This window comes from Chelmon rostratus, chromosome 11, assembly GCF_017976325.1.
Source record: "Chelmon rostratus isolate fCheRos1 chromosome 11, fCheRos1.pri, whole genome shotgun sequence".
NCBI lineage: Eukaryota > Metazoa > Chordata > Actinopteri > Chaetodontiformes > Chaetodontidae > Chelmon > Chelmon rostratus.
The window spans coordinates 25051215-25076671 of NC_055668.1; the positions used below are offsets into that span (position 1 = coordinate 25051215).

At 43.1% G+C, this 25457-nt stretch overlaps 1 protein-coding gene across 1 annotated transcript in view; it reads right to left on the reverse strand.

Annotated features, from left to right (window-relative positions):
* atrnl1a (attractin-like 1a) overlaps positions 1-25233 on the reverse strand; it is a 246474-nt gene extending 221241 nt beyond the window's left edge. The window contains exon 1 of the mRNA XM_041947414.1: positions 24989-25233. Within this exon, the coding sequence (XP_041803348.1) occupies positions 24989-25233 (245 nt within the window). The remainder of the gene's footprint in view (positions 1-24988) is intronic.
* Positions 25234-25457: the final 224 nt, after the last annotated feature.

The window sequence follows — 25457 nt, forward strand, 5'->3', positions numbered from 1 at the left end:
TTTCATGGCAACTCCTGCTGTCAGATTGCTCAGAGGCCTGGGAATGAGAGGCCCGAGCTCAGCCATCAAAGCTGCGTCGGAGGCGGCAGAGAGAAGCAGCCGGTGGCTCTGGATGAAGAGGCAAGACCCCCACTGGGCCCAGATGTAGAGGGCCTTGGTGACGCAGAGGGGGGTGATTCTGGGAAACCAGGATTCACTGTTGAGCCCTCCAGAGGTATCGTGGATCAGCGAGAAGACTCTTTTCTGAGGGTTTGACGTCTCATCCTGTCTTTTTGAAATCTTTACTCTCTGAAATAAATTCATTATCTTCAATTCACCCAACAGCAGTGCACGTTCTCTATTAGCGTGAGCTGCACATTCTTTATTAGCGGGAGCTGCACGTTCTCTATTAGCGTGAGCTGCACTGAACTGGTGTCTAGATTTCCAGCTAGGACACATTTTTGTTATTAACTTTGTTGGCACGTCTAAAAATTGCTTTAATAACATCAATAGTGCATTGCTTTGCAATGCACTTTGCAATGCTTTGCTTTTCAAGCAAGATGCACGAAGCAGAAAACATGAATAAAACATTGTAGACAAAAAAAAAGAAAAAATGAAACATACAGTTCATATTATAAGATTTGAACAGCTGCCAGTGCATGATGGATTTTTTCTGACTAACTATCAGACTTGAGTCTAAGGTGGTGGCAGATATTTCAAGAAGCCACGGCGTAGAAATTTTACATGCATGAGGTGACACTATTCAGTAATAGTAAAAGTGTCATGTGCACTACAAGCATATGCACAGGAACACACATGCACACTCGCATGAAGGCAGAAGCCAAGTAAAGCAAATGTGTCGTGCATTAAAAACATGCAGAGCCTCAGTTTCATGATATTTCACTGATCAATACTTGTGGCTGTAACAAGCGGCGCGGAAGAAGACGACTAGCTCAAGTAGAAAGCCTCCTCGCTAGCGTGCAGCGTCCTTCGTTATTCTTTTTTTTTTATCAGGAGAGCGAAGCTGAATGCTCACACATCCTCCAGCTCATTGTTCTGTGTTTCTGTTAGCGCCACAGCTCCAGACCCGGCTCTGCCTTCTGTCTCCTCATTCTTCACCAAAACACAACGCAGAACACGCAGGCGAAACTCGCACATGAGCTTGTAATTCATTATCAACTTCCCCTCATTTCATTTCATGTCCTTCCATTGATTTTCTGCCGTGTTTCTCACGCTTTTGTTTTTTTTCCACACTACAGGCAGGCTAGGAGATGGGGGGCATTCCTTGGCAGGCCGGGAACTCGGACGACTACAGCTCCCAGGAGCCTTTGCCAGAGGGCAGAGGTCGGCTCAGAAAGGAGGCTGTGCAGCCCTGGAACAGCTAATGCATCAGCAGATTTAAATTGGATTGCTTTTAATGGCAACTGTAAGAAAATCAAATTACGCTGGTGTTAGCTAACAGCTTATGTGTCCAGACAGTTCGCAGCGACACCCCGAGTGTCTCCATCCATGACTGAATTACACACCCAAAGTTAAGGAGGCTGTCCAGTACCCTGCAAGAACAGAGGATGAAGTTAGGAGTTGAGCTGACAGCTCAGTGTGTCTTACAGGATGCATGAAAAAAGCCTTGTTTTATTGATTTCCCCCTCCTGCTCCTCCACTAAAACAAGACAGACATTCACTAACCGCCGGACTGTGCAATGGCGTGGTGACACATAATCAAAACAAGCACAGCCACACACACACAAAGACATTCAGCAGCAGCGTCCAGTCAGCTGAGAGTGACATCAGCGTCAGAGACAGGGACACGCACACATGTTTGCTTTTAACTTGGCTGTGAGGCACTTCCACTGTTTTCATTCCCTGAGCCTTTAATCGTGACCTGAACCCTCCCCGCTGCGTGCCTCTTCTGAAACCTCATCGTAAACTCGCCTGTTGGACGAGCGAGAGTCGTCCAGGATTGAGCTCACTGTGCAGAAATGTCCTCCCTCATGTGAGGAGAAGAAAAAAAAAATCATAAAAATTCACACGCTTGAAAATCCACCAAGAACAACAGCACTCCTCGACTATAGTGTTATATGACCATATTTAGAAAACACAGCTCGTGGCGATGACTCACTCGAATGAACCGTATAATTCCCAACAATGCACAACACACTGGAATTCCCTCTTGGGCCGGTCAAAACCCTCCCGACGTCTAAATCGAGAAACAAAACTCAGCGTCTGCCACTGCAGCCTGGCTACACTCACCAGCCCTGATCGTCATTGGCCTGTGAAGACTTTCCTTTTCCTGGCACTTTCCTTCCTTGGGCTTCTCTTCTGAATCCATCCTCTGAACAACCTTAATGTGGCCTATTAAAGGCGGTATTATCATCAATCTGCCATCACAGTCGATATCAAAGAGCAGCTCATTCAAAAAGGAACAAGCTGTGTACAAATCATGGCGACCTGGTTTTTCTGCTGCGAGCCTCACCTCTGATTTACTCCCCTGTAAATCTACACAATAAAGGCATCAAAAAATACGTGCAAAGAAAGTGGCTGATCAAAGGTTTTACCGAGAGACAGGCCTCTCCCGTCAAAATGTGAATTAATAAATAGATACTACTTTTAATTCGGCACATGTACTCCATTTGCTCGAGGAGCTCTAAATATTAAAGTGGAAGAAAGTTGACACTCTGCCACAGAGGGACTGGAATTAAAGTTCATTTTTCTGAGGTAACATCACAACCAGTGGAGCAGAGAGCTCCACGGCTGCCTGGCAGACGTATTTAATGCAAAATCAAGTATGTAACCTCCCTCTCACATTTCCAAAGCTTTCATTCATCTTCACTCCTCAATCAAATGCCTTCAGTTCCAGCTATCAAACAGACCGAAACGTCACAAATTGCAGGTCACAAACATGGATGCAGACTTTCATCAGGTAAAATTTACATAATTTTACATGATTTAATAGGTGAATAGAAGCAATTGGCAGTTTGCAGGATTTTCTGGTTCAGTCAAGAAACAGGACTATAATAGGCCCGTCGCCAGAATAAAATGCACGAAAGCAAATGTGCAAACCACATATTTTGCAGAATTTGCATGTTTCATATGCATAATATCAACATTTCTGCAACAGTTTCTCACCAGGAGGAGGAGGAAGAGGAGGAGGAGGAGGAGGAGGGGATGATGGTGCTGCGACAGCCACTGCCAGCCAAGCAGCAGATCGCTCGCTGTTCGAGCCGTGTTTGCTGCCACTAAACTGGGTATTTTGAATGAGGCATCGGGGCATTTTCCAGCAACGTCTGTGTCAACGAAGCCGAGCATTATTTTAAGAGAGGGCGGGACAGTTCACAGACATGCGCGTGGCAGCAAAACAAGTATTTTGAGCCAAAACGTGATCCAAGCGTGCCTAAACCTAAGCAGACCGGAACCACAGCGCCGTCACAGCGGAAGATTTAACGTAGAGAAATGTTAAGTTGACACAGCGAAGTTTCAACATAAACACACAATGACAACATTTAATCTGGTGACTGAGTTGGCTCTGTTTAGGCACAGAATGCTTACACATTTTAAAAGTTAGCATGCTAACATTTGCTAATTAGCACTCTGCATTAGCTACAATTGAGAGTGGATATCAAGCAATCAATCAATCAATCAAACAATATTTCTATAGCGTCTTCCAACATCCAAAAGGAGCTCAAGGCGCTTGACAAAGAAAAATAAAAACAACAAATAAATTAAATAAATTAAAACAAGTAAAAAGAATTAAAACAATATTGATGTGTGTCGATATAAATATCATTTATGTCATTTATTTGGTCATAAATCAAAGTATTAAACAAATTCTAACTTTGACCTGATGATGGTGCCGTTCATCCTGCGGGGAACATGAATGTTTGGACTGAATTTCACAGCAAGCTTTCTGATGGTTGGTGAGACATTTGACTCGTCATGCTGGAGAAAAAGTCCGAGCATCACAGTAGTTCTTCTGGGGACTATGAATGTCTGCAGGCTGTAAAACTGTGTGCAATAGCACATGTTGAACTATTTCACAGGATGAGTAAAAAAAACTGTCGGTTCCACTAATGGAAAAGCCAGAAAATCACCAAAGTCACTACGGGTTCATCCTCTGGGCGTCATGATATCTGCACCAAATTTCATGTCAATGCACAAAACAGTCGCTGAGATATTTTAGTAAATAGTAGCATTTTAGTGCGAAGAAGGGATCATCCTCATCTTCATCCATCTAGTCGTTGTTCACACATTTCAGTCTTTTTTGAAGCCAAAAAAAAAATGTGTTTTTTACTTTTTCAGTTGTAACTTAATACAATCCGTCATTGAGGATCAGTTATTGGTTATCCTCGGTGTTACTAACCATCCGCTAAGATGAACGCACTCGCTTTTACAATTTAAACCCTTTTATTAAAATAAATCTGAACAACAAATCATTTGGTAGCAGTGAAACACGTAAAGCTCCTGTGTTGTTTTTCTAGCATGGCAGCTGCTGTATTATGTGTCATCATAACTCCAGTCACGCCTTTCCGTCCTTAAACAAATTTAAGATCCCATCAGTGTTGGATTTTTCATATTCTGCCTTATTTTAAATGTCCAGAACGTTTTGAATGTGACTGTCTTACTTATTGAACAGATCCTGGAAGTTCCTGTTTCACTTCAGCATGTTTGAGTGAGCTTGTGAAGTGCATCAGTGTGCACTCTCTGCTGTGAACTGACGCTGTGTAGAAGCTCATATCATCATACAATGGCCTCATGCCATGCCAGGCATGCGGTCAGGACATAACAGCAGATGAAATTTCAAATATCTGCTCTTGTAATTCAGCGTATTTTTCCATAATCTGTAGTTCTCACAAATCTCTAGCTCGCATCCCCCGAGGAAACAGATTAACAATGCTCTCCACAGTAACCTCAGAGCTTTGTATACAGACTCCATCCTGCCACAGCCGCCTGTATGAGAATCCAGCATACACTATTTCACATGTACAGCAGTGATATGATCCAGCAACTGGCAGCACATCCACTTTCCAATTTCCACACCTTTTATGCTTGTATTTAGTTCAAACAGTCTGCTGATAAAACGGTGAGTAATATTATCTGTGACACCTCTTGACGAGAGCAGAGAGTGAGTGTGTGAGTGTGAGTGTGTGTGTGTGTGTGAGTGCGCATGATTGATGTCACTGGGTCTCTATCACCTACAGTATAGTCATGGTCCAATGGCTTTCACACTAGCGCATCATTCATCGCCAGCCCCCCCAATACCTCTCTCTCTCTCTCTCTCTCTCTCTCTGTCTCTCTCTGACACACACACACACAAACACACACACACACACACACTTCATACGGATGCTGTACTGCAAATAAGGTCAAAGCAAAGCTAATAGGAACATGGCCCGTTTAAATAGAACTGAGTCAACAGAAGAGCAGAGAAAACAAGAATAAATAGAGGAAGAGAAGAAGAGAAAGGAGAGAAGAAGAGAAGAAGAGAATAAAGAAAGGGAGAAGAAAAGGTGTGAGAAGAGCAGAACACAGAAATTACAAAACAAACCAAAGGAAATAAAGGAAGAAGAAAGAAGAAAGAAAAGGAGAGAAGGTTAAAAAGGGATGGAAGAAAAAAGGAGAAGAAAGATGAAGAAGAGAAGAAAAGGAAAGAAAAACATGAGAGAAAGGGCCAGAAGAAATGAAAGAGGCAGGAAATGGTGACCGAAAGGTGAAAAGAGGAGAGGAAGAAATGAAAGGAGGACAAAAAAGGAGAGAAGAAGAAAGGAGAGAAGAAGGGGAGGAAAGAGGAGACGATCACACACAAACACACAGCGGGCTGCATATCGATGTGGACATCCATACACATGAGGTGAGTGCGCTTCACCCGTCTGCCTCAGTGGGATGTGAAAGTCATATTCAAATATTCATCCTCTCGTGTTTGAGCAAACCCGGCCTGATGTTCTTCTGGTACCTCAGCAGAACCGCGTCGGTCCTCGGGCTTTAACCTCGGAATATAGACCCGTCTCCCTGACGACGCTCTGCTCTAAAGGTTAATAGACTTTATGAGTCAGTCTATTAACCGCTGCCCCGAGGTCTATCATCCTGGGGAAACTAAAAACGTTGCACATAGGAGGGAAAGTGACAGAGCTACAGATTATACTGATGCTGCACCTGCCTCAGGGATTAAATCTCACATTTAGACGTGATCAGGAATCACCACCTTTAGATGAGCCTAACCTCCACCACCCGCTGCTTGATCCGGGTCATCACGATCTCCCACTGGAGCAGACAAACTGCTTCTTGTGGATTGCAGGGAATGAGGTGGAATGAAGCTTCAGATGTTGAAGCAAACACAACATCTGTTTACGTTGTAGCGAGCAGCCACAGCAGGTGAGACGGAAGCAAAGGAGGAAGTCAGGTGATGAAGAGCTGCAGCGTTCGCAAACTAGCTAACTTAAGACCCGCCTTTATAGTCACGCCTTTAACTACAGTTTTAATTGAATCCATTTGAGGTATTTCATTTTATTCTATTTATTTTATTGTATTATATATATGATTAATTTGTCATTATGATGTAACATGAGTGTTGATTGTGTGAGTTTGTGTGCTCTTGTGTGTGGGCGGGGTGGGGGGGGTTCTTCTTTATTTTCTTTATATTTGATTGTAAAGCTACATTTCCTTTTGTATGAAAAGTGCTATACAAATAAAGTTACTATCATTATGATTAAACCACTGGATATTAACCCTGCAGGCTGCTGCTCGTCTCCATTTCTAACTGAAGTTTTCTTAAAGCATGACCACGATCGTTCACAACCGTAACCACGATTGAATTACTGTAAACGAGATGACTAAGCTCCCCGTGATCTCTCTCTAAATCTGACCAAACCTGAATCATTCTGTTGTCTGTGTAGCAGGAACAGAAAAACACTGTTTTATCTTCTGACGTGGACTAATTGGCAGCTTCCAACATAACTTTTAATTCTCTTTTTATGTTTGAAAATAAAAATCTAAGAACAGTTTCTGCTTAAATTGAAGCTAAAAATGCACCTGCTTACATGTCTATACATACACACAATGCTTTTTTTCATTGCTCTGGCCATCAGTACCATCAGTAAAACGTTATCCTGAGATTTGATAAAAGAGGTTTAAGGGTAAGAAGAAGAGCAGCCAAATGATTAAACAGGCTACAAACAAACCAACAGTTTAGCCAGATAAGCTACGACTTTATTTAAAACTGAGAGTGAACGTAAACATATTGTTGTTAATAATCCCTCCACTGCACAGAAAATAGTGAGTGCACACGACTACAGTAAGTCTGGTATTTCAGGTGTGGTCAAAGGTGAAACAGGAAGTGTCAGAGATGTTTGAAACAGGCATCATTTTACTGTTTAACTTTCTTTCCCAAACCAGTTTGGCTGCAGTTTTCCTTCAATTTGCGTCCAAATCTGGACCCCAAAAATCAACATCAACACAATTTCTAAATGTTCCTTAATTCGATCAGTCTGACACAATGAAAAATGTATATTTGTACATGTAAATACATGAAAGTCTAATAAGGTTCCACCACTGCACCTGAAAATGAGCATCAATCCGGCTGATACAAGCACACTAAAATAATGCACTTTTACACAAGCATGTGTCGCTCAGCCGGTCAAGATAAATCAGTCAAAAGGCAGAAACGAGCCAAAAACAGTCAGAAAGGCTGTTTGGATTCTTACAGAAACTCATGAACCATCTGCTGCTGTTCCAGCACGAGCTGATGGAGTCAGTCAGTCAGCCTGAGCTTCATCTTTCACTGCGGAGAGTGAAGCTATTCTGTCTTCTGTGTCCTGACGCAGATCCACAGTACGTGTGTGTGTGTGTGTGTGTGTGTGTGTGTGGGTGTGTGTGCAGAAATAGAGCCTTTATTACAGTCTGACAACAGGCTGCTGTATTATTACAGAGAGTTTGCACCCAACCCCTGCAGGCCACAGGCTGATTATACACTGTGTCCTGCAGCCAGCAGAGGGGTGTGTGTGTGTGTGTGTGTGTGTGTGTGTGTGTGTGTGTGTGTCCGCCCCAGTGGTGAGCCCCATCACATGTGGTCTGCATTAAAACACTATTGTGTGTTGCGCGGCTGTATAGCGTTGCCATGCCTGCTGGAATCACTATCCCATGTTGTCAGCCTCTCAGTCCTATTATGGGATGGTTTCCTGTACTCTGTAAGCACGCAGACACATACACACAATCCCTACACCACACCCAACGTACGCTCGCTGAGCCCTGAATTCACTATCAACACATGCTGTCTCACACTGACACGAACCACGAGACAGAACAAAAGCATAGAAATAATTAAGAGAAGTTAAATTAAAATGGTTATAAAAAGTGCAGTCACTGAACAAAACATTAACAGCAAACTACTGTAAAGTTTTACGGTGTTTTTTATTTTTCAGTTGAGTTACACCTGACTGAATCGAGTTGCATCCAGTCCCATCACCTCACTTTGCTATTGTTATCCCACACGTTTTTTCTTCCCATTTTTCTTCTTCCGCCAGAATTTCGGCACGTAACGAGTCCCGCAGCTTTGAGAAAACCCTTGCAAACTATATATCAAAACGTGCGGCTCGATCGGGAATGGTGTGCTATGACTTTTATAGCTCTTTCATCAATAATTCGCAAAGTTATACGCAAAAAACTTCATTCAAACTTTAAAACGTAGGTAATTTTGTCAGGTCGAAATGAACCTCAGCACATTTTTTGATATCTCTTACAGTTTTTGAGCTACGACCATCTGAAGACCATAAAGTTTCTCAAAAAATGCTCAGAATTTCTCCCCCTAGAGTGGATGACATCATCACTTAGAGTGACACAGCCAGTGAGAAATCGCCTGAATTTTTTCTAAAATTGCCGTAAAATCAGATTCAGTTAATAAGACCAGCAGCCCCCTCGTGCCACTTTCAAAATTTCAGTGGCGCCGGAATTGTCTAGTTATTATTATTATATTCATTTTTGCTGAAATAAAATAAGCCTGACAAATTTGTGTCAACCGCACGATGATAGCATACATGCAAATGTTTTCAGTTAGCTTTAGCTAGCATCTCCCCTTTAGCCGCTGAGTGGGTTGAATTTTCTGTCTGTCTGTTGAACCACGTTGCCAGAAACGTGTTAATTTCTTTGATTTTCATGGCCACGGGATTGGATTTCTGCATTTCTTGTGATCATGTTTTGAATCTCATAATGATAAAATAATAAAATGATGTCCAAGGAGAACTGTTGATCTACATGTGGCAACAATTATAAAAAAAAACCTCATGGACCACAACACGTCTCCACACTGGACCTCACCTTCATAATGTAAAAAATCGCAGTATTATGGTCTGCTAAGTTCAGCCCAGTTCAGCCCAGTTCAGTCCAGTTGTCTCTTTCATGCAGCTCCAGGCTCGTTCTTTCACTTGCTTTATGTTGCACATGATCAGAACTCATGAAAGATGGACACTGACGGCGAGGTACAATAACTATGATCTGTAAGTTGTGTACAACTTGTTGAGAACCTGATTGACAGAATTAATTGTTCTTGTGGATTATTTTACAACAATTTTATGATTTGAAGTGGATTAGCTGCTTAAAAAAGAAAGTGAATTCAGAATACACGGATGAGAACATGCAGACTGAGAACCTGTTCCGCATGAGGAATCGTGTTTTTATGGATCATGGTTCATGTATTCTAAAAAAAATACAATTATTTTACATTTGTCAGTCACTGAATGTGTTGGATACTGCACTGACTTCAATAAAAGAGTAATTTTGTAAGGTATGCACATGGCCAAGTCATTTCTGTGCTAGCAGTTCTCTGGGTTGTTCATGGAGATTACAGTAGGAACACTTAAATAACAGCACCATGGCAACCAACCGGCAGACAGTATTATTCTGTAAAGCTAAATATTAAACAGCTCAGAACTGTAACATTTTTACAGTAATAAACTGTTGTTATAGATTACAGTAGGTACACTGTAGAATAATAGTTTCATAGTTTACTGTAATCTAACAGGGACACTACATCTGAGCAATGTTACATATATATATATATATTTACTGTGCTTATATTTTTATTTCTACTGTGCAACAATACAGAACACACAGCTGCTACACAGCTGATATTTCTTTATTTCTTACTGATTTTTTCTTTTCTATGTCTCCTTCTTTATTCTTTATTCTTGCTTTAACTGCTGTCTGTAACAACATAATCTCCCCAGCGTGGGATCAATAAAGTTATATCTGATCTTATCTTAGGTGCATTACAGCCGCCAGAGAAAACTAAACCAGACCAATCAGATGTCTCATCTGGCTGACGTGTGCGACTGAGCGTAAGGAAAAGCGTGTAAACCGTATTTAATTTTATCTGAATATCAGACACATGAACTGATAAGTTTGAATGGTGCCTTTTTAGTTAGTAAGTGTTGATATGTCATGGTTTCTTTTTAAGTGCTGGAAACAGGTGCAGAGGAGCTGCCGAGCACAATAACAGCCTCAGGTGATACCGAGCACAGCTGCAGCAAACATGAAGCTCTGACCAGCCGCCTGGCAGAAAGTGACAGGAAAAGACAAAATGACTGCTCACCCTCAGGCAAAGGCCGTGCATTCACCTGGTACTGTACATGCACATGCACACGCACACACACACACACACACACACACACACACACAATCACTCTGCAAGCAGACTGAACATCATGTCAGAGGCAGAAAAAGGAAAGCAAAATCAAACAGCTTTACAAGAGAACATGGGCAAACAACCAAACGTGAACACAATAATCCAGGCCTTGCACTCGCTGCACACACACACACCCACCACGTGATGAAACACACACACACACACACACACACACAGAAAGAAACATAAACACACAGGCGCAGAGGGAAGCAGAGCTAGCACATGCTTTAGTGATGAAATCATTGGTGAGAAATCGCACTTTGGAAGCGATGGAGGGGCACGTCTTTCTATTGGTGGATCGCAGGGAGAGCGTGTGTGTGTGTGTGTGTGTGTGTGTGTGTATCTACTGGGACAGATGGAGAGACATGGAGCGCATACAGACGACGAGATGAGAGGAGGAAGAGCGAAAGAAACAGAGAGGACATGCAGAGAGGAAGGACTGAATCCAAAGAGATGCTCCCTGCCAGGAAAAATAACTCCGGCCTCAGCAGAGACTCAGAGGATCATCTGCACACAGTCAACAGTCCAAAGCTGACCACACACACACGCACACACACACACACACACACACACACACACACACTTCTTACAACACACCGCAGTATGCGAGGCATCGCGGCTGTTTGCATCACCGAGGCTCCGCAGGGTACTGTGGTCTCTCCTTTCCTCTTCACCCTCTACACATCAGACCTCAGCACAACACAACCAGCTGCCACCTCCAGAGGTTCTCCAGCCATCGTTGGACGTGTATCACAGGGGAACGATTTGGAATACAGGGAAGTCATCACTAACTTTGTCGACTGGTGTGGACTAAACCACCTGCACATCAACAAGCAAGACCAAGGAGATGGTGATAAACTTCGTCAGGGAAGCACCACAGACTGCACCGGTGTGCATCCAGGGATTTGACATTGAGATCATGGAGGAGTACAAATACCAGGGTGTCCACCTCAACAATAAACTGGACTGGTCCACAAACACTGATGCCCTGTACAGGAAGGGCCAAAAACGTCTCCATCTCCTGAGAAGACTGAGGTCCTCTGGAGTTTGTAGGACATGACTGAGGACTTTCTATGACTCTGTGGTTGCATCTGCAGTCTTTTACGCAGTGGTCTGCTGTTTTTCTAGGATTTGAAAAAAAAACACTACAACCAGACAACGAGCTTCACACTCGCCTTAATTGTTTCCAGAGGTCACGTCATCAACTCTTGTGTAAATGAGCAACGTTGTCAAAGTCTTTGAGGAGATTTTCCGACCTGCAGATACCTGACGAGTGTGTGCTGATACACTGTCTGTAGGGTACACTCAACGTTCTAAATATGAACCAAATATGCAAATTAGCTAATTCACATTGTTTTGTTGTTTTTTTTTTTTTGTTTTTTTTTGGGGGGGGGGTCTTATTTTTGTCCAACATGAGATCATGTGATCCAGTTCATCCTGTGTGGAGTGTGTGATCTTTTGCCTCCTACCACAGTCATGCACTCTTTGGCCTTTGCATAAACACTTCTGTGTCTGTGCTACTGTTCATACAGAGCTTTGTTCACTGTCACTGAAGCTGTAAAATAGCTTTGAATGTTCAGTAAGACTCACAGTCCCACCACAAGCATTTTGTATCTTCCCTCTGTGTAAGTCTCAGCTGAGAAACAGGACTGGGAAGGTTCATCAAATGTGTTTTATACAGTTAAATCGGCTAAATGCAGTGTACAGAGGGAAAAAATGTTTATGAGAAACAACAATATTCGGTTTTTTTTTTGTTACAAATCATCTGTGTGTGTTACGACTGTGGTTGTAATTTCTGTTTGTTTCAAGCGTCTGCTCTGTCTTCTTGTTTGTGTTTCTGCTGTCCTTTTTATGCAGACTAGGGTGTGGCATTGCGGAGAGCTGATTGGGAGATTCGTTTCGGTCCTGGCCAGGGGATTGGCTGTTTCTGAAGATTACCGAGTATAAAAAGATCCAAGATGGCGGCCGGCGGTGGGCAGCGGTAGGCATTCCTCATCTCCCTCTTCTCCCAACCGGCCACATTTTGTTCGGTAATTGTAAAAATCGTGTTAACTTGTTTACTCGGTAGGGGTGGACTGCCAGTTTCTGTTTAACTGTTCGTTTTCTCCTGTTTTTGCTTATTTAGGGAGGTAAGACTTGTGTCTTTTGGTTTCTTTGTTTTTATTAGGTAAGTTACATCCTCCCCCAGTTAGAATTGTTTTGTTGTTTTGGCCGTGGTCCACTCTGAAGCCCTTATTATCTTGAACTTTCTGTTCACTTTTTTTCTTTCTGTAAATTAATATCGTGTTGAGTGTAAAACTCTCTCTGGCTCTGTGGCTACTTGAGACTTTTGGAAGATGGAGACTCTCCTTCCTGTTACGTCTGTGCTCCCCTAGGCTGGGCGTAACAGTGTGGTCTTCATTTCCTTTAGGTTTTGTCGCCTTCACTATTTTAAAGGTGCTACTGATAACGTTGCAGCCTCCCCCAGACTCACTGTCACTGTTGAAATCGTCCCCTCTCTGTCAAAGTATGGACATAAGTGGCTGCTGAGGTCTTACTGGACTTGCTAACTGGACACACAATCACGTTTTCTGTAACTTCTGGTAGAGTGCAACACATCTTTTTAACTAAGACCTTCAAACTTAAAATTACATCCATTTTGCTGATCTTACAGCAACTTGCACACTTGTCTGAATACACGTCCTTTTTTAACTTTATGTTACGACTTCACGTGGTCCATTCGGCACTGTTTATCTGTTCATGTGTAGCCTGTCCTCTGGTGCACACACACGCACACACACACGCACACACACACACACACACATCTAAGACATTTATTTCTGTGGCTGCTGCTGAGAAGCAGGCCGGCTCTCACTCACACTTTAGTTCAAGTAGGGACAGACTCATGTACGCACACAAAACCTTTGCTCGACTGCTTTTAATGTGAACTCAGTACTTCCTGTGGTTGCCTGCCACAATAAAAGCCCTCCAGCAAAGAGCCTTTTGTTTGGCTTTTGCTTTGAAGTCCAGACTGACAGAAACTGGCAGCAGCTTGTTATGGATCAGTTCAGGTTTATACAGTGAACTAACATGGTTGAACCTCAGAGCTCCAACACATAAAATATTTCCTCTTGCTCAGTCTAGACAGGTTTTCAGGTATGCAGTGTATTCACACCAGAGGTCTTGGACTTGATTTTAAACAAGCTTGTGTGTGCATAAATACATTTTCACGAAATAAATCTGATCAGACAGTTAGCAGTCCAAACTCATCCAGATTATATTTAGAGCAAAATGTGGGCAACTTAAAGAGACACTAATAGAAAGAGAAGAAGAGCAGCTGCAGCTGAATGATGCTCCACTGGTTAACTAGCAGTAAAAGTTGTAAAGAGCAGCATTACATGTTGTTTTTACAGTTTTTTACCATTAGCAGACTTCAAAAACTGCGATTGGATTGACATCTGGGACACAAGTCCTCCATCATTTCCCTGTTACAGTAATTTATATAGATATTGCATGGAATTTAATCAATAATCAGTGATCAGAGTAAGCCATGCCATTGTCATCTCATGGTAGTTTGAAAGTGTCAGGTGAGCTTCCACAGAACCTGATATTCAGGCGGACATCCTGAATCACTTCAGTCATATTGAGCCTGACACACATGCAGGGACGTGAACAAAAAGCCAGACTAACGAGCCAACTTCGCCCTCCTCCATGCTGTAATGGAAGACATTTCCCCTCAACACTTGTCCGATTATCCTGTGATGGAGGGACACTCGACTTCCCCACAAACACTAATCTGATTACTGACAAAAGAGGCAAATGGAGAGTGTGTCTAATGGGTTGTATATACTGTACGCTCACGGCCAAATGACTATTGATCGGCTGAGTCTGCGTGGGGCATGACAGAGAGGCTGTGACATCATCATTATGAGACAGAGATTGAATGCATTGGCTAGTTGTAGGTTTAAAGTATTGCAGACAGCCTGGAACCACTGGTGATGTATTCCTCAGTGTTTGCTCCAAACCAAAGAGTGCAATTAAGTGGTTGAGTGTTTCATACATTATAGAAGACGCCCCATTTAAACAGTGAAGCTTGACGAGTTGTACGAACCATTTTTGACTTTGACTCCCTGGTTGGAAACTGTTGGTCAGCCGGTTGGATGATTGGACCCTCTGTTTTTTTATTTGCAAGATTTTTGATAAACTTGTTAAGTTCATGGTCCCCAGAGGATGATTCCTAATGACTTTGGCATTCTACTTAGCACCACTGTAGGTCCCATTTTTGCCCAACTAGTGTCAGAACTTAATTGCTTACTGCAACTATCTGTATCCTCAGAGGATGAACCCTTTTGAATATTTGCAGGAATGCAAATACATTTATTTTCGTTTCACTGTCCTCAGAAGACAAACCTGATTGTGCTGACCTTCCCTCACCCCCCTTGTTTTTCTCTATCTCAATCATTAAATCACCGTCCCTCTAGGCTCACTGTTATGCTGCAGACCAGATGCTAACCCCGACCCGGATTTCGCCTCGCCCTCACTGCTATTTGGAACGGAGTGAGGCGCATTCACTCCCGGTCACGCGTTTATCCGCCTCTTTTGCTTTGTGCAGAATTCAGTCTGACTGAAATGACGTCTCGTTCTGGACATATTGTTTAAATTCTTGTTGTATAACAGCACAGTGGAATAACACAAGCGTGCAGCTGGCTGCAGTGAGTGCGCAGCGACAGAGGCAATGCACGCTTACAACCACACCCAAGTCACATGATGCTTCCCCCAGAGGATGAACTTGCAAATGCTACTAATGCTAACTAATGACTATCCTCATTATTTATCAATTTCTTTTTAAACCTAGTGGCTACATTTCAGTTTATAGAACTCTGAAACGCAGAAAACACAGAAAAAGTTAATTCTCACATTTGAGTATCTGGACTCAGAGAGTTTGTTATTTCAGCCTGATAAACAAATAATTACTGGATTTTCTATGATCTAATCACGTAACCATAAAACATTGTGACAAGTGAAAATATTCTGGCCATATTTCATCAGCCTGAGAAAAAAACTGAGAAAATCAGTTCAGTCGCAGCCGGAGTTTGGCTTTGAAGGCTTTTTTAATGCAGTTACAGATACAGTGTCAGCGGGGACCCACTGTCCCATGATGGTGATGTCAGAAGAACAGACCTTTGCCATGTCTCTGAAACTGCTGCAGCCTCAGGGAGGAGCACAGGAGGTTATGATTCATGTAATACACCCACCAATCCAACTGTGAATGTGTGTGTGTGTGTGTGTGTGTGTGTGTGTGTGTGTGTGTGGGTTGCCCTTGCTTTCACTCTCATCATAGCAGGATTAACACACACTGGACAGATGGCCGTCTGATGCTCCTCCTCCCAAACACTTACATGCTTTCACACACACACACGCACACACACACACACACGCACGCACGCACACAAACACACACACACACACACCCAACAACTCAGCACAGCGCAGCAGCAACTTCAGCTCACGAGCTGTGTCATCATCACTGCGCACTGCCTGAGGCTTAAACACACACACACACACACACACACACACACACAGGGGCTGGAGCTCGTGTCAGCAGATGATGACTCTGATGTCAGAAAAGCACTCTATTCTGTCTCCACTCAGCCCGTCTCTCACTCATCTGGTTGTTTTGTCCTTGAATGGCTTCTTTCTGTTTATCTTCAGGCATCGCAGCGCGGGCAGGGTTTCATATTTAGACTATCGATGCATTTTTGTACTGTCAGTTATTGTAAACATAATGAGTGTGTTGTATCATCTTTTCAGAAGAATATCCTGTTGGGCTATGATGTATAAATATTCACTTGAAGCATTCAAAATGTTTTCTATACAGAAATTATATGTATATGTAGGACATTTAAGAAGAAAACAGCTTCAAAAGACGATTCATGATTTATGTCTAAATAAAACAGAATGATGGGAATGTTACAAAAAGACCTGAAGCCATCAAAGTAAGAAGTATATTTAAACAAAAAAAAAACAGTCAAAGAAATAGCAAAGGAATAGAAAGTGAAGGTCAACAAACACTGGTGGTGTTGAGGAACGTCCATACATCCATGTGTCTGTCATGTAGTGAGGAGGAAAGTCAGGACATGAAGGCTGGAGTGGTGAGACCAGAGTTCACTTCCCGTCCAGATCAACAGCTAACATTTGACTTTTTTAACCCTAACAATGCTCTCAGCCGAAACGTAATCATGCTGTACACAGGAGAAATTTAAAAACTGCTGTCACTGAGCGTGATCCTGATTGGAGCTGTACCCTGACTACCTCTCAGGAGCTCCAGCTGATGCTACTTCATACATACAGTCTCAATGTCAGTTACAACTGACACACTAACGTGTTTGCTGCAGCAGTAGTTCGTGCACAGCTGAAAAATTTACAGTCTGGTGCTGCACATGCTGTTTGGATCTACGGTGATAACGGTGGCGGTAATTTCTGAAGCACGGGGTCTTCAATTCGTAAATAAAACCAGGTTTCACATTTCTAGACGACTCTTAGGAGCAGATTATTATTATTTTTAAACTTTATTAATCCCACGATCGGGAAATTACTCTCTCACACATGCAACATGCAGTGAACCACACACAGGAGCAGTGGGCTGCAATCAAGCGCCCGGGGAGCATATTGGGGGGTTAAGTGCCTTGCTCAAGGGCACATCAGCCAGCTAATGGAGGAGGGAATACTCCACCACACCCAACTTTTTTCTGCCAGTCCAGTGGGGGAATCGAATCGGCGACCTTCCAATCACAAGCTGCTCTCCAACATCTAGGCCACGGCTGCTGTAGCTAGCTAATGTACGCTAATGCTAATGCTTAAATGCTAATGCGAATCGAAGAGGTCCGTCTCCAGCTGACACATTTTGAAACAAGATCCCTGTAAAAGGGTCTTAAATATGAACTTGCGTGCATGATATAATGCTAAAAGACTGAAGCTAAAGCTACATGGCCCAGACATATCATCAGCATCCTCCCCAGCTGTTGATCCATTCAGAGCAGAGCTAGTTTGCCCCGTAGCATGATCTAAAAAATAGAATGGATGTGTCCGCCCTGGACTAGAATTTTTCTAATGTAACCTGTAAAATGATGCAGAAAGCTAATAACATAGCCATTGCCTTTGGACACAATGCTTATTACTACTGTAAGTAGCAAGCTAGCTAGCCAGACATGCTAACATTTGCAGCGGATAAAGACAAGGTTTCATCCATTCCTCACGTTTACTCTCTGAAGCCTTAAGATATCGAGTATCGCTCATCTCGGAGCCTCATGCACACAGTGCACACATGCAATCGGATCCAATGCTGCATCGTGCATCCTGAACCCACAAAGGAAATACCTCACGGCACTCACACTGCTGCCACACACGGACGTCATGCGGACAGATGAAGAGGAACTGTAACAGGCTCCAGCGTCATGTAATAGGATTTCGGTGCCACCATAACATCTAAACTGCACTCACAGTATTAGTATTGGTAGATTAAATCAGACAAGTAGCGGAGGGGTTCAATGCCAAAATATAATCCCATTTTGGAAATTAATACAGTGCTTTATGTATTTATATCTCTTTTTGAAGACCGAACAGGTAGAGTTTATTTTGGTGCCAGTGACTCTGCTGACTGACTTGAAGAGGTGGTAAATTTTTAAATCCCATCTTGCAGAGTGTTGTCTGAACTCGGAGTCGCCTCAGTCCATTTATCAGGCTCCAGTGTGATAAATACAGCTCTTTCGGCTCCGGCTGTCTGAGAGGCAAAAATTTCCATTGTGGCTTCTGCACGCTGAGCGATGGCTTTACAACAGCACGCCACCAACGAGAGAGACGAGATATTTATTTTATTCTTTCTTTCCTCTATCAATTAGCACCATCAACATCCTTTTCCAGAACCCCCTGCTGCATCTCTGCCGGGAGACCCTGGCTGAAAATGTTTGATCAGTGTGAATTCATTTCACCATAGCCTCAAGTGTTTCTGGCTGCCTGCACTTAGCATGCAAGAGACAAAGTGAGATTAATGCAGCGGTTTATACTTGCAAAACCTGAGGCAAATAGATTCACTTTGATGTGCTGCTGTGAAGGTTGACACTGCCAGACGCCACCGTCACGTCGGCCTACGAGCGCTTCAGAGCCTCCGTGAGGTTAATGGAGGATAAACAGGCAACCTATTTAGTCTGATGAGAAGCTCCTACCTGAAGGTGCCGCAGTCGACAGCCCTGAAGGGGTGAGCACGCACACTTTTCTGATTTGATCTGGTTGATTCTGCTTAAGGAGAATGTGTGTGAAGCCACAAAACACTCCTGCCTTCATGTTCCTGACTTCATTTTTAAAAATGCAGACGGAATTTTAATATTGCAGATAAGCCAACCACAGAAATGTTTTCAAAAGTTTTTACACAACTGCACAGCGGACCTGGTTTCAAACGCATTTTCCCCTGTAACCAGTTCAGAGCTACAACAGCTCTACTTTACAATAAAAGCAACAGCACTTGGTGTCCTTTCAAACGGCTTAATATGGCCGAAGTTTACATGTGATGTCAAAGCAGGAGGAGGTGTGACGGTGTTATGGCACATTGAGAAGTTAGTGAAGGTCTGAAGGATGGTTGAAGGTATGAAGCTCTCATCCAAGGAGGGTTGAATGAAAGGCAACTGGACGTGGACTTGGGCCTCTTCAGTTCTCACTGGTTGATTGGGAGTCCCAGGTTTTTAACCATGGACCAGGCTAAAGTTAAAGTCCAGTTCAAGCCCCCTTTGATAACTGAGAATCTTCACAGACATCGTACAAAGCGCTGGATTCCCGCACCACAGGCTCGGGGTTACATCCCATATAAAGACACGCTTTATTTAAGTCGGTAAAAGTCTCACTGAGATCAAAAGAGGGACCTGGCCGCATGAACGTTGTCCCAACAATAAATACAATCACTACAAACAGACAAATACGACTGTCACACACTACAAGCAAGTGAACATCCAGTTAATCTGCAGTTCAAGGTCAGGGACAAAAATCCAGCTGTGGGTTTGCCAGGCTGCTGCGACAGATGGGTTTAAACTCTACGCCGTCTGTGGATTGTGTGTGAAGATTGTGGTTTCATACAAGATCTGACAACCGGGTTTATGTCTGACAAACTGAAATTTAGGAATCTGTGTACGAGGATTATTTATAATGAAATGAGAAACAGCGAAATGGGAGAGCACTGGGAGGAGAAACCTGTTGGCAGGTTCAAATTTTTTTAACAGTTTCAGAGAAACAAGCTTTTCTTGCCTAATTCTCACAGTCTTTAGTCCTTTTCCAATCAAGCTCCACTAATCAGTCTTTTTTATATTAACAATGGATTAAATGATTGTGAAAGGTGTCTCTCAGAGTGACAAACCCACAAAGAATGATCAGCATCTCTACAGCTCAACTAAGATTTTTAGCTTCTTTTAGCTCACTGTTTCGGTTTTACAGTCCAGACTCTCTGATCGACGGCCAGAGAGACTCGTTAGTGATTAGCAGGTGAAGGAGGTGAATCATCCCTGAGCAGAGACAGATGTTTTCCTCTGTGTAGAATGTAGAAACAGGCAGGTGTTAACCTTATAGAGTGCTGCAGAGATGAAGTATTTTTGAAATAAAAACCAGCAAGTTAGCATCGCCCTGGTTCCCTTGATGAAGTCAATGGGATTTTTCCTCTGGATTTTGGATTATGGCAGAAAATGAGCTCTGCTGCAAACAAATGTTCAAAGTCACCACCACTAAGCTTTCTACTAATTTACACAACACCAGACACACATTTCTACAAACCGGTAAGTCTACAAGTTGGAAAGTTTGAATAGTTTGAATGAGCATGAGTATAAACGAGGCTGTAAAGGTGGACTAGAGGGTAGATGAGTTTCCAAGATCAACCTTAGCCACTTGTTAGCAGCCGCCTTTTTTTAGACACGTAAAAGCTTCCGAATTCACAACTTTTTGTCGTAGAAAAATCTCTTAAGCTTGTGTTGACCACAGATCTCATTTCAGGCATCTAAACAAAATACAGTTTTAAAAACTTCGACTTGTAGACGAGGGAACTGGGGAGCAACAACGCTAACTCATTTCTGAGTTTTAGGACTAATTTCTTTAATTTCACGGGTTTTGTTGTGTGGTCTTAGAGTTCCTATGCCCCCTACTGGGCAAAAAATATTATTGCAGCCTTGATGGTGAGGTTTTAGTTACGTTAAATTAACCACAGTTTAACTGTTGGTACACCAAATAAGAGGACATCCATACAGGTAAATGGTGATGACATGTTGGACTGTGTCTGATGACTCTCACATAAATACTCTGTATTAATAAAAGGGGACACAGACTCAAAGGGTCCAAAATGCAGCGAAGGAAATGAAAAAATAATGTAATTTCAACAACAGCGTCGTGTTTGAAAATGTCTTTGAGCTCCACAAATGCTGGGACAATTAGTGGCCTATTAATACGAAAAACACTCAAACGATGTGGGAGAGGAAGGAGAAAGAGAGAGAATGAAGGGGGAGATTTTTTCTGAAATAATTGGATTGTAAAGTCAAGGGTGCCGACCGGTTTTCTCATTATCTCAACATCGTCACTTAATTCTCCACGTCTGCTTCAGACTGGATTCTGTGTGTGTGTGTGTGTGTTTGGGTGTTAGCATGACTTGTGTGTGTCTGTGTGTGTGTTTTGTATGTGAGAACAAGCAAGACGTTATCTAGTCTGAACAAAGAGAGCGAGAGCAGCAGAGAAAAAAAAACAGAGGACGAGAGAACGCCGCTGGAAAACAAAGGGTGAGACTGCGGACCAATAAAACTACACAGAACACCAATACCTTAAATCAATAGACAGAATCTAGTCCCTATTTCTCCTTTATTGGATCTGTCTGTGTGGATATGAGACACAACAGAGTGTGTGTGTGTGTGTGTGTGTGTGTGTGTGTGTGTGTGTGTGTGTGTGTGTTGCCCTCCAGTGACCACTGAGGCTTTAGTATTGAGTATTTTCAGAGCACAGCAGTGATATTGAAGCACAGGTCCTTTTCTCTGCTCCACTGCTCTCCACTCCTCTCCTGTCCTGTCCTCACTAATAGATACAGCTGATGTAGCCACAAGTGCTGTGAGGCCTTTAGATTACACAACTATCTGGACAGCAGTGTTTCTACAGCGCTGGTTGTTGACGGGGAGATTCCTCTAGTTCACAACCCGCCCAGAGAGAGATGCTCTTCAGGTGGACTACTGCATGATTTCCAATAAGATGAATGAAATTAATAGAAAGGACAGACTGCAGACTGAATTGGGCTAAATTGATATATGTTAGCACAACATCTGTATCTCAAAGATGGATGTATTTTTAACAGGGCTGGTGCATCAGAGGTGCAACAAGAGCCTAGAGAAGACATTTATATATGCATGCAGTCGTCTTAATATAATTTTTATGAGAAATTAAAATGCTATGCATGGACAATGTAACACTGTCAATTATATTAGGATTTAATTACTTTCAACAATAGACGTTCAGGCACACTCATAACTACAACTTGGATATTGACTTCAACACTTTTTAGATGTAAAAAAGGCAGTTTTGGTAACTGTGACAGTACATGAATGCATCACAATGCACATGTGCAATGGGCTGCACAACAAAGAGTAAACTGAAGTCCAATCTGCAAAATCCTGCTATATTCTGAGCAAGTGGCAGGAGCCCTTAATGCAGGCACAAGTGCTGATGCATACAGTAGGACAGGTATTGTTCGCCTTGCTGATGTCATCAAGGTTCAACCAAACCGCAGTGACAACCTGTCGCCTGCAGCTTTTCATCTGACCAGCTCAAAGTGGCTGTCGCTTCTTTCACCTGCAGCATTTAAAGCTAATGCACCATGTCTGGAGGCACAGCGTTACCAACGAGTTGGCAACAAGTTTGGTGTCAGCTCGACGTTGCTGCTACTAGAGACGCACTGCGTGTTTCTTTTGAGGTTCATGTTAGAGCCATATTTTATCGCTTGTTATCTGCATTTCCCTTTTTCTAACACTGGAAAATATGCTGTAAAAATAAAAGTGCCCGCAGCAAGCAGCCAAACTAATGCCTAGAAATTAATGTCAGTTTCATTTTTCTCTATGTCTGTACGGAGGGGGTGGTCTCGTTTTTCCCCTTTTTCGTCTCTCGTCTTTGTTCATGCGCTGAAAACGAGCTGATGCATCTCAAGAGGCTTTTTCCTGCAAACAATAAAGTTTGCTCAGATATAGATTTTAGTGTTGTGTGTGCCTGCATGTGACAAGTACTCAGTATTAATGGACACAATCATGCCACTATGCAGCCACAAGAAAAGCTCGTCCCCACTGCATTGTTTGTCTGTTGTCCAGCCCACTGCCTGCTCTGTTCAGCACTCTCACAACAATCACATCGACTGGGGGGATCGATGCAGTCCTCCAGAGAGAAAATATAAGACTGAAGTCCTGCCACCTCTCTGTCCTTACTGTGCACACCAGGCTGCAGGTGATTGTGACAAGGTAACGTCATCCTCTCTGGAGTGTATGAGGGGTGATTAATGCCACCGTTCATTTGAGCTGTTCAGTGTGACGATACATCCAAGCAGACTGCATGCAGTATGTACCTGCAGCCCAAATATAAGACGGCTAATTATCTCTTCCCTTTTCCAAACAGCTTCATCACTATTTGAAGTCATTTCTCTTGTAAAAGTTTAACATAAAATACTTTTGTATGCTTGTCTGTCAGTGGCTTACTCTCACACGCTCCTTGTGTGAATCACTTTCTCCTGTTTCTCTTTTTGAGCTCTTCATCAGGACATTCAGTGACTCTGCTAATTCTCGCCGGCTTCACGATTCTGTCCCTTGCAGTAAAGATGTCGGCAGATGCGTTCAAGGTGTTTTTACTCAGTCGTTTCCTCCTTGGCAGCAAACATGTTACATCAGCCATCAGAAACTCCCGCAGTTAAACTCTGCTAAACAAACACTTTAACTCAAAAAGTCATGTCGTAAACACACTAGCATAGCAACATTAAAGCTATAAACAACCCATGATGCTACACCAGAACAGCCACCAGTAAAAAGAACATTTTGTTTCTAGAGAAAAGAAAGATCTCATACTGAGGCCGCTATGATAACTGAGGGAGATCTTCCTGACAGACCTGATAATAGGATCCAAGCGTCTGAAATTGCCTTAATTTGGGATTCAATGACAAATAAATGTCACTGTCACACATAAAAGCAGCATCAGCATTAGAGAGCAAACGTTGTCTGTGCTTCCACGTCACTGCAGAGTCGGAAACAAGCACCGAAACTTCAGTGGCTGCATCACTGACTTTCCTTTGAATTTTCAAAATAACGGCTGGGCCACAGCCAACAAAGCTAACCACGTCTGAGTTCTCATACTGCTTGAAGATAGAAAATATCTTCCAATGTAGAAATGTGAACAGTAAGTCACAGCTCAGTCTGAAACAAAAAGCCATATTATGTCTTTAAAAGTCAAATTAAAATCAATGATGATTGATGGTTGAGGCCTTTTCCTGCTGATGGGTGACAGAAAAAACTGACAAAATCTTTGTGAATGGCCACCGTGTTCAGTCTGAATCCGGTCTTCAAACCAGCAAACCCTGCTCTGGGATCAGCAGTGTATCAGCCATGCACTTTCTGATTCATTTTTTAAGAGCAGCTGCTAGATGGAGGCTTTTTAAGCCTGTGTGGTCCTCTGAAGTGACGGTGCGGCAGTCACTCCGCTCCATTCCCTCTGAGCAGCAGGCAGCAATCTGCTGTCTGGGCATTAAAATTACATGTTGTCATATTTAGAGAAGCGTTTGCTCTCATATTTGAACTGAACCACTTGAATCTGCACTGTCACCTACACTCATCTACAATGTTCTCGTGCACAAGCATGACCGACTCATGTTTGGTGTCCCCCTCTGCACATTTTTGCTTCTTTTTTTTTTTTGGATCAGTCAGCTTTGGAAATTTCTCAATAATCAATCAACCTGCCCCAGTGATCACAGAACATTCAGGTGCCTGATCTTTGTTTTGCTGTGGCATTAATCGCCCCTCATACATTCTGGCAGCAGAGCCAGGTAACGTCCAGAGGACTTGACTTTAACTCCCACAAAGACACAGATAGCAGTCATTTACTGTTACTCACTGAACCCGGTCCCAGGTAGCCCGCAGCAGCGTTGAGATAACTGACATTATAGGCTACACTGGATGAAGGTGGACGCACCAACCTGCCATTCACTCAGCTTAGATGGACCACTGGTTCATACACCTAATGGCAGTTTTGGATTTTGCTCAACACACCGGTGATACAAATAATAACCTGGCAGGTGAGATGATGTCACAGAAATGACCAACTTACTTGAATCTTCCCTGACAGTGCTGGCACTGATCCCCGACCCACCCGTGGTCACACACGCAGGTCCCGTTCATGCACTTCCCCGAAAAGCAGCTTTTATCGCAGGACTTGGACACCGAGGAGGCTTCGGTGTGAAGCACGAGATGAAGCATCACAAATACTCCCAGGTATGTTTTCAGCACGTCCCGGGCGCTCCGCCTGGACGACTTCGTCCAGGTGCATAGATGGACCCCGCCAACATCATCCATGATGGACGCGGAGTGTCTTTTTTAAGAGGCTTCAGCCCCGAATCAGAAAGCGACCTGTCACCTCACGCCGTGAGCTGATCTGCTGTCATCAGCAGCGGTGTCGGCAGGCTCAGGTAGCCTACCTGTGACGCCTGTGGAGAGGGCGCAGGAAAACAGTAATTACGCACCGTCAGAACATGCCGAGCGGTGAGGAAAGAGCTGCGGGACAGGACAAAGGCATGAAA